Here is a 16,199-nt window from a genome sequence, read left to right as displayed (position 1 = left end):
CAGATAGTTGGAATGCTGTTAACAGCATAATCTTTTTGATTATAATACTGATGAACGTTCAAAACAAAGCACTTTGGCAGCCCTTTTTTTTTAAATGTTGAAGTTAAAAGCATCAATCTGGTGCACTTTGAGAGCAACATTAAGAGATCTATGGATACATCTCTCAACACTCATATGAAACAGACCTGTAAGCAGATTTCTTTTTCTTTATGGATATTTTACAAATCACTCCCCTTTCAAACTGTATTCCTGTTTATTAATAACAACTGTTTTACTGTCATATAGTATTTTATACCCGTTTACTTTATTCTCTTATTTTTTTATAACTATAATGATCATATAAAGATGTGCCTTTACCTCACTGGTTGTAGAAAAAGCTTCTTATGGTGCGTTCACACCGGACGCGATGCGATGTTTGGGGGCGGCGCGATTACATGTAAAGTCAATGCAGAGACGCGGACAGACACGAATTCGCTCCGACGGCGAGCATGAAGCGGTGGACGCGGCGCGAATCACGCGATTGAGGCGATTGAACGGTGCCGTGTCAAACGCGAGAGTTCAATTTTTTAAACTCGAGCGTCAAATTCACGAGACGCGTTCTCGCGGAAGCCAATCAGCGGTGAGGATCTCAGCCTGCCGTCACTGACGTTCAACCAGAAAACATCAGCCGTTAGCTGTTAGCAGTTAGCACACAGAGCTCACAGCTCCTCATATCTGTTCAGAAACTGGACAAAAGTTAAACAAGTACAAACCACAGACTGTCTGTGTCATGGCGAATACAGTCGCTGGTTTATTTATGTCTGTAGGCCGTTGTTATGAGTGTGGAATAAGCATATACAACGTTAGCTTAGCCTGGTCGACCCGATCTTCATTCAGAAAACAAGCATTTTAAAAGGTTTTTCGCCTGCCGTTTTGTCTGCAGACTTGTCAAGCATTAATTCATGGTTTTTACTGACCGGTATCAGTATGTTGTTACTTCGGCATCATTTAGAAATGTGTATTACAATTTAATCACGGTAAAATATGTTCATTTTGTTGTAGTTGTAGCTCCCGAGCCAGCGCGTCTTGTTTGAATGATGCGAGTAAACACAGCTGGCAGCCGCGGTGAAACTCGAGCATTTAGAGCGATGCGATAGGAGCGATTAGAGCGAAGCGAATATTGCATCGCGTCCGGTGTGAACGCAGCATTATATTCGTTAGCATAGCTAGCTAACCTGATGCTAATAACAACAAAGTTATTGACTGTATGAAAGATGAGCAGATCGCCACTGGGCTTTCGACACAGCCACGCAAAAACTGCTGCATGTGTACGGGTCGCGTCTATCGTTTTTCCAACCCAGTTTAGATTTAACCACGCCCACTTCCGCATTACGCAAGCATTGACGCGGCGTTACGTCACAGCATCAACCTGGCGTTACATCACTGCCTCACGTGGCACACCCGAGAAATCTGACAAGCGAAATACCGTCCTTTTAAACGCCGCATCATACAGCAATATTAAAAGTAGATATACAATATAATAGTGCTTCTTTGTCAATATGACTGACGACCACGCTTATGCAGCGCTGAGGTAATCAGGAGGTAATCATAATTTAAAGGTGGGGTAGGTAAGTTTGAGAAACCGGCTCGAGATACACTTTTTGTTATTCCATGGAATGCTCTTAACATCCCGATAGCAATGAATATCTTAAGTGCTTTGATAAAAAATCCATAAAAAAATGTAATCTGTGGAAGCCGTAGTACTGTAAAAAGCACGACCAATCATTTTAGCCGGCCCGGCTAAAATAACTGGATGGCCTACCTGCCTGTCAGCCTTCCATCTATGCACAAACTTATCTCGTGCCCTCATTGGTCATGTGCGCGTTCGTGTGTGTTGGAGGAGGGTCTCTGTAAGGAAGTGGCAGATTTTTTCCGGTTGTGTATTTTCAAATTCTAGCGCACTCGAGCTGGTTTCCAAACTTACCTACCCCACCTTTAATATTAATTCCTGATGGATATAAGAGGGATACATTAGCAAACATCTGTATATATAGCCTATATATATAATATATTTTTAGTTTGTCATGTAACATATTAACGTTTTGACCTTCTGTTTAGGATGTAAAGGTATCTATTTAATATTTTATTTAAAGGTAGACATTTATATGTTATAAATGTCTATTTTGTTATATAATACAACATTTGTATATATAACATTTTACATTAATAACATATTAACGTTTTGAGACCATGTAAAAATGAAATGTTGGGACATTTATAAAAGATGTATTCCTTTACATAAAAGTGCTTTCCAGAGGTGTCAGAAGTGATAAGATCTTGTACTTGAGTAAAAGTACAAGTACCAGAGTGTAGAAATACTCAAGTATAAGTACTAAAGTATTAGCATCAGAATAGTACCTGAATAACTATAAGCTGTTTTTTTTGCTTTCATTTCAGACCTCGTGTTTTAGTGTGCTCTGGAGGCACACAGAACAATATATAGGAGTATACCGCAGTTTTTTTTGCGGTCTAGATTTCAAATTTTTTTCTTTTTTGCGTGCGTTTATAAATTACCTCGAGGGCCGTACCAAATGGTCTCGCGGGCCGTATACGGCCCGAGGGCCGGAGGTTCCCCACCCCTCCTCTAGATGATAGGAAAGCGATCTTCTCTACGTCATGTTAACTGCACAAACGACATATCACATGAAATCTGAGATTCCACAGATTCCATTGGTATAAATCTCATCACTGTATGACCAAAACTCACTGAACTAGCAGCCAGGAAAGAGCAAGAAATATTGTTTAAAACTGAGCACTTTGGTTCCCCTGCATCATTTTAAAACTCGGCTGGGTGACATGCTGTTTGATACTCATGGTACCTGTCACTGTAAATAGAGTTTGTAAACTGTACCCTGTAATTTATGTTGTATGTTGTCCTTATTGTTGTTCTGTTGTTTTTATGTTACATGTGTAACCAATGTGCTGCAGGTCACCCTTGAAAAAGAGATATTTTGATCTCAAGGGGCTTTCACCTGGTTAAATAAAGGCTACAAACAAACAAGAAAACAACTTCACTTTACATAGCCATGATGATAATGTCTTACCTTTGCTGTTTTGTAATCAAAAGTTGTGTTCAAGGGCATAAAAACGGTTAATCCAATGTCTCTGTCTAACTTTAAAATGATTACTGATAATCCATCATTACAATTATAAATAATAAACGGATTATAATGGTTAGCCGACCGGAGCTTCCGGTTCAGGAGGTGCGTAACTGAATAATGGTCATGTTTACATGGATTGATATACTGCCCCTAATTACCGCCCCCCTTCCAGAGACACACTGTCAAACACACTCATACCTGCTTGGTATGACATTGAAAAAGTTACATTAAATAATAAATACAAATAAATTACAATAACATGACTGTCGTTTAATCTTCACATCTTGTAAGCATGTCTATAACTTTGAGCACCAAATTATTGAAAAGTATTGATAACAGTATCGAAAAATACCGGTATCGATAAGCAGTATCGTATCGGTATCGATAAAATCCTAACGATACTCATCCCTAGCAAGGAGGAAATGTTACTCTGCTGGACGCTGAGGCAAATGCTTTATCGGAAACAATGAGCTTTTATTGTGTTTGTGACTTCATTCAGAGCAAGAATGAATGTGTCAGAATCTTTTATTTTGAGTTTCAAGTAAAACAATAGTAGTCAAGGCACCGAACAAACAAACAAGACATAGCATAAAAAAGAAGCATACTGTGAAAGCACTTTGATAAAAGTAGTTAATTCAGTGTAAATTGGGTAAATTCAACTTCAAGGTTGACTTTAAAAAAATAGGCATTTTATATTCCATTAAGTTTTTTAGGTGTTTTTCAACTGCATATTGTTTTGTGACATATTTTGATGAATTTTTGTAAAGCTAAAATGTTTTTCTAATAGTAAACACCAAACGGCATTCAACAAAGCGGGCTTATGTAGTAAGGTAGGAGGAAGATACATTCTTCTTCTGTTTTTTTTGTAAAAGTATTTTTAGTGCAGATGCAAATGTGTGCAAAGGAGTGAAAACCCTGAGAGGGAGTAAACTGGGGGTGTCCCGGTCTTTCTTTCTGACACTCTTGGCACGTTTCCCACACACCTGGCTCACTCCTGTACACTGCTGCTCTCTCAAGGCGGCCTTTGTGCATCGCTGCATATCTGGACGTGCTACATTCTTTGGTGCAATGAGGCCTCGCTGTGCCCCAAGTGTAAGTAATCACCCTTGATAAAGACAACAGCAGTTAACCTTAATCCACCTCACAATCACAAACTAGTAAAATTGCTGTATAGTCTGTTTTTTGTGTTAAAAGTACTCTAGGACTTGTGCAGCTGAGGTGCATCCTCATTAAATAACTTGTTCATTTATTTCCCCACTAAGCCCTCCTTAGGCTGCCTGCATAATGTCTTCAAGAATAGCCGTCTCTTGCTCTCCCAGCTGATTGGTCAGGTCGAGGGGTTGGGAGTTTTGGGGGTCCAGCAGCTGCAGGGGCTCCTCCGGCACCAGCACCATGGTGGCAGCCGTCGAGTACGAGGGCGGCAGCTTCCCTCTCCGACCCCTCCCCCCCCTCCGGCCTGTACGGAAGCAGACGCAGTGCAGGCAGTCGTGCACGTTGTACCTGAAGAGGCTTTTGCACGGGTGGCAGAACTGGTAGAAGAGCAGCATGAAGAGCACGGCCAGGCTGTAGCAGATCAGCAGCTGGGCGGCCAGCAGCGGCGCGCACACGTACTCGTAGAAGTCCGACTTGTAGAAGTACCATAGCGTGATGAGGACAAAGTTCTCCACAAAGCGCCCGCAATAGTACATGGCCAGGCGGTCCCAGCGCTGCTTCCTCTCGATGAGCTCTCGGTGAGTGAGGTCCAGCTGCACCGCCGACCAGCAGAAGACGTTGATGCAGGCGTACAGCAGCGTGAACATGGACAGCACCACCATGGTGCCCAGCTTGGAGAAGTTTTTCTCCACGTCCTTGGCCAGCGAGCCTTTCCTGGCCCAGAACTCGACCCAGGGGAGAAAGAAGAAGAAGAGCAGGTTTCCCGCGCCGACGAGGATCACCCAGTGTGTGAGCGCCGTGCTGAAGAGGACCAGAGAGGTGATGCGGGTGGCGATCTCCAGCCCGCGCCACACGATCATGCACAGGTAGGCGAAGGGCCGCAACCGCACCTTGTAGTCGTCGTATCTGATCTGGATGGCCAGCACGATGCACACCAGAGCCCCGTATGTGATGGAGATCAGCGTGATGATCATCAGTGTCACTGAGGAAACAAACACAGGTCATCGGTTACATTATAATCAGCAGCATCATCATATCCAAAAATGTCTCGTCTTTAACTTATTAGAACTTATATTATCAACATAAAGCTATCGTATTTCAATAGAAATGTTCTTATAAACTCACACTTCATTTAATATAAAATGTATGTTATATTCCTAAATTAATGTAATTTAAACATAGGCAAAGTAAATAATATATGCTCAAAAGCGTCTTCTTTCAAGAACTCATATGGTAAAGATTTCAGGTCACCTCTTTGGCAAACACTGAATTATATCTGCAACTATTTAATGTATTACCATCATGTTCAGAAAGGTAAAGTATACTTTTGATCATCCTTAACTTTTAATCTAGCGCCATCATCAGGTCAATTTGAATATTTCTTTGATTATATTACACTGAATACCTGCCAAACTAATGTCCTCACGACTGCCTCAGATTCTGTGTGTTCATTGATCAAAAGCAAATGCTAACTTTCAGTGTTTCCATGTGCCCTTATCTTTATCTTGATTTTATATCTTAACAGTCTCCAATAAACAAAACATCTCCCGATTAACACACTGACTTCTTAATAACTGTGGGACATTCACAAAAGAAAGGATTTACTAAGTTAGCTGAGGTGATTTGAAATATTCTACCATTACTAAGTGCATTTAAAAAACAGCAGGGACATTTGAATTCTGTGTGTACAGAATTCATTTATGGGGGGGGGAGTCAAGAGCTGCCAAACTGAAATAATGTAATAATTGTGTAATTTTAAGAGGCTTGCATGATGTAGAAATCGCATTGTTTCATAGCGGTTGTTTAAGTTAATTGTATAGTAGAACAAAGGCATGATCCCCTCGGTCATTCTTACATCTGGCAGGGAGGAAGTATTTCTCCTGGATGCTGGCGTACAGCTGCAGGGTCAGCTGAGGTGCGGAGCCCAGGAAAGCCTGGATGACGGCGGTGCGTTTGAAGGCGTTTCTGTGAGTGGCCAGGTTGCGCTCTGATTGGCCGATTTCCCACTCCATGGGGATCTGTCCCTTTTCCAGGTTAATCTTCCTGGAGATGGTGACGTAAGGCTCCTCCCTTTTACCCGACTTGAAATAAACCACCAGAGCCTCGAAACACCTGAGGATGAGATAATGGAGTTACTGAAAGTAGAGTGATATTTTTACACCAACAGAGGGCAGTGTAGTGTTACAATGATTCGTGTATCGACATCATTTAAACACAACATTACATTTTGAAGATGTAATGAATATGTAAGACACCAAAAAAAACAGCTATTTCCATTACATATTGCAGGATTTTTTTCACAGCTTGGTCTTTTCTGCTTTTTCTCTTAAGCTTGGCAGATAATATCTTCAATCAAAAAAGGCTACCTTCCTGAATCACAACTCAGGTCAACCAGACTGAATAAATAAACATAAATGTAGGTCAATTTACTAAAAAGTGCATAATCATGCCCTTTGGACAACCTTATTATGAACTTCACCTATAGCTTAGCTTGTTTTCAGTGTAGGAATTTAAAATGAGATATTATACACATGATACACTGATCTCAGAACGGTTATCTCGTAAGGGATCCATCATAAACAAACTTGTCTTGTCTGTAAATCACAGCTAAATAAACAAAGGCCCCGCTCACACGGGACCGTTTGCGTTTATGCACAGTATGCGTATTCAAAAAAGTCTTCCGTTCACATGCATTTGTTTCATTTAACGTGTCTGTTTAAACGAGGCCGCTGGAAACGCTGTAGTACATATGCTGGGACTGTAAGTGGCGCTGTAACTTCCGCCAAAATACACCAAAAGCCGCGAAGAAGAGCAGCCTGGAGCAGCCCCGCAGCAATGTTGCCATGGCTACCCTTCTGTTTAAGCCCTGAAACTGAAACTGAAAGAAACTGAAAGAAACCGAATCTGTTGTTGCTGATGGTTGTGGTAGAGGAGCTGTATATTTTTGCACTAATATCTGTAGCATGGTCAGTAGCAGTACCACTAGCAGTAGCTACTGACAGGGGGAAGTCAGTGTGTGTGGCGATTGCTGGTATTCAGCGGGATATAGTCATTTCCTCAGCATATGGATAAATGCAACGGGGAAGTTAACTGAAAGAAACCAAGAAGCACGTCTCTGTGGATATTGCATCGAGAGGACGGCTCAGAAAGAGAGATATTCTCTACAAACACCGGGTGAGATGCACCTTTGTCAATATAATGGATCAATGCATGAAATCTGACTCTGTTTATTTTGTTTAAGGAGTATATTGGGCGTTAACAATTCTGGTTTGCCTTTTATAATATTATTTCATTCAAGAACCCCTTGTGCGTTTAATTAACACAGCTATTTTTGATGGTTGCTACAGCAGTGAGCAGGAGAGGTGCTATTTTTTTTTTTTTTCGCTATTTTTTCAGGAAATATTCGTATAGAGGTGATTACACGGACTCGGTTGACCCCCCAGAGCGTTTCGTTTGCAAATCTATCCACCTTGGGACCCGTTATCGTTTGTGGGGTCAGTTTCTATCGGCCTCGTGTAAATAATAGGGCTATACGCACGCGAAACTATGCAGATACAAGCAGTTTTCTCCTCGTGTAAACGGCGCCTAAAGCACAACACTGAGACTCCAGCAGAGGGCAGCCAGGAGAAAGAAAACAGTTTCCAGAGGCCTGAATGGATCAACTGAAACTCTCTGGGTGTGGTCCTCTCAACATTTGAAAGGTAAATGCTTTCTGTGTTTAGCCTAAGGGGCAAGTTTAACTGTATTCATGAGGAAAGAAACAAGTTTTCCACAGAGGTCTATGTGTGGACAGTGGTGATTCTAGAGTCTGTGGGGGCCTCCAGTGAATTTTGAAACTGATGGTGATCATCAGTGGCACCCCAACACACTCTTCCCCCCCCCAGAGCGGAGCAAGGCAACGAAACTTAAAATAAGAAGCAGCATTTTACGGCGCGCTATGCATGGGGCCGCCTTGAGGGGGTTTCCCGACATGTCGTTGCAGTAAATTAAAGGGTGTTTCATGTTGTCGTTGCTGTGGACCTTCTTAATCTACCTTCTTTTGGGGGCCCCCTTCTGGTCCGGGGCCCCAAGCAGTTGCCTGCCTTGCCTGTTCGCAAGTGGCGCCCCTGTGTGTGGAACACCAACTATAAGGAAACTATTTGAATCATCGACAACTATAAATGATTTATAACATCAAAACCAAATGTTCAAGCTGCAGCAACACATGTCAGCCATATAACTCATGACAAAACACATGTTTATCGTAGCAGCTGACTCTAATTCTTGATATTTTTTGTCAATTATATGAACCATGTATGGCAATGTCAGCCTGGTTGGGTAATATGGTCAATACTTAAATGTTTGAACCAATATTGTCATAACATTTAGCAAATGTTTCATGGTAGAGACAATGAATCCAGGCTTTAGAAACACCCTGACTTTTTTTTACTAGTACAGTGCTGGACATCTGTATTCAACATACACACCTCTCCCCCTGAGGATCCCCACTGCTGCACCAAATCTAACATCACTGCGCTGGAATGTTAGCTTTTACTCCAACTTTGGACATAAGACTTGAATCCCACACAACTGTGGTTCCACTGTGTTGCTGTGCAGCAGACTATCCAGAGTCAGCAGTCAGACATGTTGCTTCAGCTGCTCTTTGTAGGGAAACTGTACTCTGTAGTTACATTGCAAATGCAGCTCAGTGCCAAGCTTCCACACTCGCCCCTGAACTGTGTTTGACCCACCAGTTAGAGGCTGGCAGGGAAAATCATTGTTGTTGTTTGGAAGCACGCTCTCATCTCGAAACCAGCGCACTCACTTTATTAACTCCCTGACATTAGCTTTACTGTACATTGTCTACGATCTGGAAACAACAAAGTCACAAAACCTGATTTATCTACATAATTGCCATGGAAATCTGGCAGCACAATGTCACAACACTTTGTGAGGGTACTGAGCTCGAGCCAGCCAGCACTTAGGATTCAGACTGAGAGGCAGGCTGTGTTTCACTTAGGGGAGGGGGAAAGAATGAGCAGGGCTGCATTAGCTAAATGAATCAATATAGTGACATCCGCGGCAGAAACTTATGGATTTATAAAAGGGAAACACACAGGCTACTGCACAATATGTCCGTGCAGTCTATCAGTATGATGTGGAAATACCACATAAGCAAGGAGGAACAAGCATTCAGGAAATTCTATCAACATCTCTTTTGCAAAATCCCCTTGTTTTGGTCACATGGGATTAACTCATCAGGCTCATCAGGTTTATGCTAACAAGCCAGACTGTGGAGCGTTTTCGAAACACAAACAGACACACAACAAGAAGCTTTGCAAGTCTGCACTGGTCCACAAGTTGACATTTTAGTTATGTAATTGTATTTCCCAGCTTTAGGAGCAGGATTGTTGACGAGTCAAGACAAGTTGAAAATAACCCGACCTATTTGAAGTTGCCAATATTGACTCTGTGGAAACAGTGTCTTCTGGTAGACTACACAGCAACTAAAACAAGGCTCTCGTGAAGGTTATTAGAAAGTCATGTGTCAAGAATTGTGACTTGGAATTCTGCTTTTGACAGCAGACACAGTATGTCTGACCACAAGATTAGCAACTGAGTCGTCCCTGAGTCACACAGGAAACCTCCTATCTGATCCGAGGGGGAGCAGAGGTGATTTGTTTACAGCAGCAGAGTGAGGGAATGAGAAGCATTGGAAATAAAACAGAAGAAGAGAGCAGAACAAACTGTTCTGTAAAAGCAAGCATTGCTACTTGTTATTTTTTCTACACTGCCACATTAAAAGCATCAGATGTCACAGTTTAGTGTAACAGATAAAAATTACAAAAACTCTTCAGGAAGTAGACATTAGAGAGGCAGCTTTACTTTGGTATTAAAAGCCGATTCATGGTTGTTGACGTTTTAAAATCACTGGAGTGTGCAAAGCATTCTTAGGTGGAGGAAAGACGTGTACTGGATCATAAAGAGTGAGCGTAGCCGACAGATAACAGCTGCTTTTGGTTTTTAACCAGCTTTCTTTTTACAGCTGGAAACTCGTGGATACTTTGCTATGCTAGCAGATACGTATGGCAGTAGGTCTGGTGATAAGTCGATTTATTAGAGTATCATAACATTTAGTAACTTTTTAATGGTAGACAATGAAATGTGCTGACAATGGTGATCCCCTGACTTCTCCCTTCAGCACCATTACCGGGTCAAATTTTATATGTTTGTGTTATGTGTAACGTTGCTGCCTTCTTGGCCAGGTCAGCATTGAAAATGAGATTTTATCTCAATGTTTTTATCTGGTTAAATAAAGGTTAAATAAAAAATATAAAATGTATCATTCGTGCAATACTTTTATTTAGGTTCATGAGCCAATACCAAATAAATGTAGGACATTTTGATCAGGAGATATATATTTAAATAAAGGTCTGTTAAGTCATCATCTATCGTGACAAGAGATAACACAAGCTCAATTTCACAGAAATCCTAAATCAACCAGGAATAAAATATTAAGGATTGCTACTTTAACTAAGATGGTAAACATGATTCTGCTACATTACCATGTTAGCATTGTCAGTGTGAGCATGTTGATGTCAGCTCAAAGCTTTGACTGTGCCTTAATAGATTTAGCATGACTCTTTGCCCTATTTTTAGCAAAACCAGAGATATGGTCCATTTCATTTCACACATTTGTATTCCTCGTCAAAAACCGGGTGCCTACATTATCAACACTCCAACTAAGCTAATTTAGCCTCAATGGGGAGCGTGCTACAAGCTAATGTCCACACCCCCAAGATTTGTTGTGTTTTTCCAACATCTAGTCCTAGTCAGATAACAGTCAGTGTGTCAAAATGTATGTTCTAAAATTAAGTCAGACATCGTCCTTAAAGTTCAGACATTCTTCAATTAACTCCCCAGCTCTGTAGCTCTGATCAGTTCCTCATATCCAAAATATGTCGTAACTATTACAACAACAGGCAACAACACAAACCAAGTGTTGACTCACTCAAGATTGAAATAGTCTGTAGAGCTGCAGGTGGTCTATCCTTCGCCTGCAATGACATGATTGGCTTTATCTCCAGTGTGTTAATAATTATAGACCTGTGCCTGACCTTGGTCAAGTTATTTGTGAGAACTGCAAATCTGCTATGAGCATTGTTAAAATAAAAAGGTCTGTTCTCTTGGAAGATACTCTGTGTTACATTGTCCTGATTTGTGAAGCACTATTAGCTCAAATGGCATTTATCACCACTGGGAAAAATACTATCTATTTTGATACACTAAACACGTCACTCAGCATTGTAAGATCATTTCCTGTCTTCTGAACGGCATTGCAAAGGGTTGTTCTTCTTTCTACAGATGTCCTTGATCTTTATTTACATATTTGTATCCATATCTTCTCTCCTATATCTGTAAACTGTCTGGCTTGTTATATTTTAGGGTGCACAGAAACCTGAGCCAAATCAAGCTATTTATAAGCCTTTTAGCGACACTTTCTCTAGCAAAGTGTTCTTCCTGTTACACGTACATTTGTTCGGTTGATTTTCTTGCCCTGTAAAATATAGCACGCCCTACATTTAACTGTTATTATACTGTACATTCAGACCAACACCTTAACAGCTCACTGTAGACATATCAAAGTCCAGAGGGGAAGAAAGAGAGTATGAATATGTGTATATTTGAATTTCAAAGAGCTTAAGTCACCGCCTACATGAGTCACGGTTCGCCGAACAGGTCTCTCAGCTGAAAACAACTGACACAGGAGTGCAGACTGAAACACCTCCCTCACAGAAAGAGAACGTTTAAGACAATACATATGCTTTGATTTCAAAGAGTAACTCGAGCTCTATTATTTCAAGAGGCAACATCAGTCCCTCTCTCTCTGTTAGCCAGCCAGGCCTGATCTCTGGTCTGCAGCACCGAAGGCTTCTGGGGGACGTTATCCTGAGATGAGGTCATACAACCGAGCGACGTAAATGAATGTGAGCGATGTTTTACAAGGGCGGGTGCCAGCTCTGCAGAGTCATATGACAAATTGGCTTTCAAATGAAAAGAAGCTCTAAGGTTGTGGGAGGTTGTCCTGTTCAGTCGTCCCTCCTGTTGTTCATACTGAAGAGGCTGGCATCTGGAGTGTGATTCAGTTAGAGAGCTTAATCTGTGGATCTCATTCAGTACTAAATCCATGATGCTGCAACAGTCTATCTACAATGTAATGTAGATGATTCATTGTATTTGATGAACTGACCAACTGATTGAATAAGTCAGTCAGGGCTGCAACCGATAATTCAATTTATAATCGATTAACTTTGTAGTCTATGAAAAATTCCCGTCATAACACAGTAGAGGCGATGTGGACAAAATTTGAAAAGTGCCGGTCAAAGGTCTTCTTTGTTATTTATTGAGCTTTAAAACAAATGAATAACGACTCTATATAATAAAACACGGAGGACGGAGATCTCTTTTTCTCCCCCTCTTCTGACAGCCCAGCAGCTGATCAGAGCAGGCTCACCTCTCCTGCAGGGGGGCGTGGTCAGCAGAATCAGACCCGTAGACAGCAAACAGCACATAGAGCGAAATGAGGCATGGCTAAAATGCATGATCTGTTTGGTATTTTGAAAACAGAAACGTATAAATATACCTTATATAGGTATGGCCCTACAATATATCATTTAAATATAGCATGATAGGTCCACTTTAAGTATTTCAATGTTTTGCTACTGCAACTTCTACCCCACTACAATTCAGAGGTAAATATTGTACTTTTATTTATTGTATACTTTTAGTTACTTTCCAGATTTGGATTTTATTAATATGAAATATAATCAACATCTAAATAACACTTGGAGTAAATCCACCAGCTACCTTGCAGTATACAAATGAATTTAATTTAGCTCCACCTTTACCAGCTGTGGTAAACACATTAATGCATCAATAATTAGAATTAAAACACATGATATATATTTTTACAAAATAGGCCAATCTGTATAATGAGTACTTTTATTTTCGGTACTTAAAGTATATTCTGATGCTAATATTTCTGTACTTTAACTTGAGTAACATTTTGAATGCAGGACTTTTACTTGCAACAGTAGTCCTACACTGTGGTATTTCTACTTTGACTTAAGTACAAGATCTGAGTACTTCTTCCGATTATATCAAGGTATTGTTTTCTTACATTCAACAATATATAAACATTTCAACAACATCCCATCACCCCTCCCTACCTGATGACAGGGCCTAGCAGCAGCAGGTGCAGGAACAGCACGAGCGGCCTGTCCCGGCCCAGGTCTCTGTGGATGAACGTTAGGGCCAGCTGGATGAGCACGGCAGGCAGCAGCATGAAGGTGAGGGTGAAGCCCATCCAGATCACGTCCTCGGTCTTGTGGTACCGGCTGCAGAGCACGGCGGCCGTGATGAACTCCGCACAGTACAGCACGGTGGCCAGCAGCACGCTGAAGGGGGGCTTGATCCGGCTGTGATTGACCACCAGCATGACTTCACTGTGCGCCACCGTGGAGCTCTCCATGTCGGAGATCTCCCTCTCATGCTCATCCGTGGCCACTTCGCACATTATGTTATCCACTTTGATCAGTATGCAGTTCACGATTAAGACGCTAAACTATGCTAAAAAACATCACTATTTGTAAATAATTCCCTTGATGCGCCGTCTCTCCCAACTTTCCACAAAGTTGAGCATCGCTGGGTTCACATTGTGTGTAACTCAACAACTGCTGTGCCACCGCTCCGATGCACTCCCACCAAAAGCGTTTGTTTAATGGTATCGTTTTATCGTCGGACGTGGCGCGTTACCACCCCGTTAGATCCAGAGGAAACCACTTTACTGCCCGTCGGGATTTCAGCGCTGTTGTTGCACCGTGTGTGCAGAATAGGGAAAGTTCATTTCAGCCTCGTCATCCAGGACGATGTCTACTAAATGTCAGCCAGCCGGTTACCGTCCAAACTCGGTGGACGTCAGTAGCTTAAAGTTTGTTATTGTATGTTAAAAACAACTCCAGCTGTAGTGTGAATGCCGGGCTGTAGGAGGGCCGTGTGTCTCCGTGTCGGTGTATTTGTGCGGCTGCTGGCTGCTGGCTGCTACTCGTGTTTCCAATCTTTTGACTGTCTGTCAATGCAACAACTGCGTCAAGTCAGCCAGAAACTCAGGGGGCGATACCGGAAATTACGGGCGGCTGCCTTCAAAATAAAAGAGGAAAACAAATCCATTATTAAGAGGCTGGCACAAATAGTTTGGTAACTATGGGGACACAGCTTTATAAATACACAGGTGCTGTGTCTTTTTTAAATTTTTGTGATATGATCTCGCTAACTACTTTAGAAAGGTGTTTGAACCACATTCCGTACATGTATTCAAGATGTCTTCTCTTTTTTCCCCTCAAACTCAATTACAATGTTTTATTAAAATAATTGTACTCTGATATATATTAAATGATTCTGGTATAATATTTCTTAAAAAAAAATATGATTTGTATTTAGAGTTTTATTTATTGTTAATTGTCAATTTCATAACCCTGGGTGTTTTGCTTGAATCACACCATAAGTAAGAAAAATGGGAGGTGAAAAGCTCACATGATAATGAAAAAAGTACAGGATGTCTGTTACAATCTTACATATTACAAGCAATGAACAAACTGTTGAATAAATAATAGTAAATGCAGCCTATAAAAGTATAGATTACTGGGTAACAAAGCTGCCTACAAAGATAAGAACGATTTCATTTGAATTGAGGGAAACACTACAACTTATTTGACATTTCGCTTTCTCTAGAGTACCTTTGCCAAGCTAAATGCCACCGATACTGTAAGCACATGCACTGTAGTTTTATTACAGTACCTGTCCTTTTCAAAAGGAAGCACTGTGAAGGGTGAGTAATGAGAGATCAGATTCTCTGCGCTTCCATTTTTAGTTTCCAAAAGTAGTGAGGACTTGGCCTTGTTATGGTGACGTGCAAGCCTGTGAGGGGAAGCAGCTACACAAACAGGTGCAGAACACACACACACACACACACACACACACACACACACACACACACACACACACACACACACACACACACACACACACACACACACACACACACACACACACACACACACACACACACACTGAATCAACAATTAACAAATCATTCCATCTTTTAATTCGCTTATCACACAGACATTTCCTCATTATATTACAATCAGATAAGGCCACATGCTCATTAGACAACAATAACATTTTGTGACCCTGAACATAATCAGTTTCATGTTTGTACTATACTACTTATTCAAACAAGGATTATTTGTTTGGAAAGTGCATGAGAAGGACACCAAATGTTAAACCCCCACATTCCCATTGCAAAACTATCATGTGTTGCTTAGCTTGATGTCATCATGACCTAAAGTAAACCCTTATTGTGTTATTTTTTACTGAATAATCACTCTTACTTCCTGTTTGATAGATGTCATGTTGCTGTCCCTTCATTGTAACTATGAAACAACAAAAGTAGTTTTGATTTTGTTTTCATTATGAGCTGTGGTACAGTTTCAACACAGCTCATTCCAAACATGCTGACCTCTCCCTGTCTAACCAGATCTCATCTAAGTCAGTGGTCGACACAACCTACGAAGGCATTACTAATGCATGTGTTTGGTGAAGCAGTGCTTTGGGTCAGTGACTTCAGACTGCTGAGGCTGTGTGCTGTGGAGACATTACTGAGCACCAGCATGTGCACAGCCAGCCAATCAGGTCAGGTCAGCTTGTCTATGTTTCAAATTCTTTACAGGAATCTTCAGCTGCAGTCAAATAGTATTTTCGCATAGGAAGATTCCTAAAAGAGTGAAATGACCTGAAAAGCCATGGTAACAGCTGGTTGAAATCTTTAGATGATAAGAAAAAAGTGCTACGGTTTGTTATCTAATTTAG

The 16,199-nt window shown here is 41.2% G+C and overlaps 1 protein-coding gene across 1 annotated transcript; it reads right to left on the bottom strand.

The window, feature by feature from the left end:
- Positions 1 to 3,592: 3,592 nt before the first annotated feature.
- Positions 3,593 to 14,411, bottom strand: xkrx (XK related X-linked). Its single transcript, XM_034137576.1, has 3 exons — positions 13,502 to 14,411; positions 6,148 to 6,404; positions 3,593 to 5,274 (listed from the first exon to the last, which is right to left on the bottom strand). The coding sequence occupies exons 1-3, from the start codon at positions 13,846 to 13,848 to the stop codon at positions 4,409 to 4,411; spliced, it is 1,470 nt and encodes a 489-aa protein (XP_033993467.1). The 5' UTR covers positions 13,849 to 14,411; the 3' UTR covers positions 3,593 to 4,408.
- Between the last annotated feature and the right edge of the window lie 1,788 nt (positions 14,412 to 16,199).

Source organism: Trematomus bernacchii, unplaced genomic scaffold (genome assembly GCF_902827165.1).
Source record: "Trematomus bernacchii unplaced genomic scaffold, fTreBer1.1, whole genome shotgun sequence".
NCBI classification, from domain to species: domain Eukaryota; kingdom Metazoa; phylum Chordata; class Actinopteri; order Perciformes; family Nototheniidae; genus Trematomus; species Trematomus bernacchii.
Note: the sequence above shows the minus strand (reverse complement) of the source record. Positions and strands in the feature narration are given on the sequence as shown.

Excerpts from the sequence above, each read along its gene's own strand:
- xkrx (XM_034137576.1), bottom strand. The coding sequence starts at position 13,848 with ATGTGCGAAGTGGCCACGGATGAGCATGAGAGGGAGATCTCCGACATG. Across the intron at positions 6,405-13,501 it reads CTGCTAGGCCCTGTCATCAG|GTGTTTCGAGGCTCTGGTGG; the intron begins GTAGGGAGGGGT and ends TCTCATCCTCAG. Across the intron at positions 5,275-6,147 it reads ATACTTCCTCCCTGCCAGAT|TGACACTGATGATCATCACG; the intron begins GTAAGAATGACC and ends TTGTTTCCTCAG.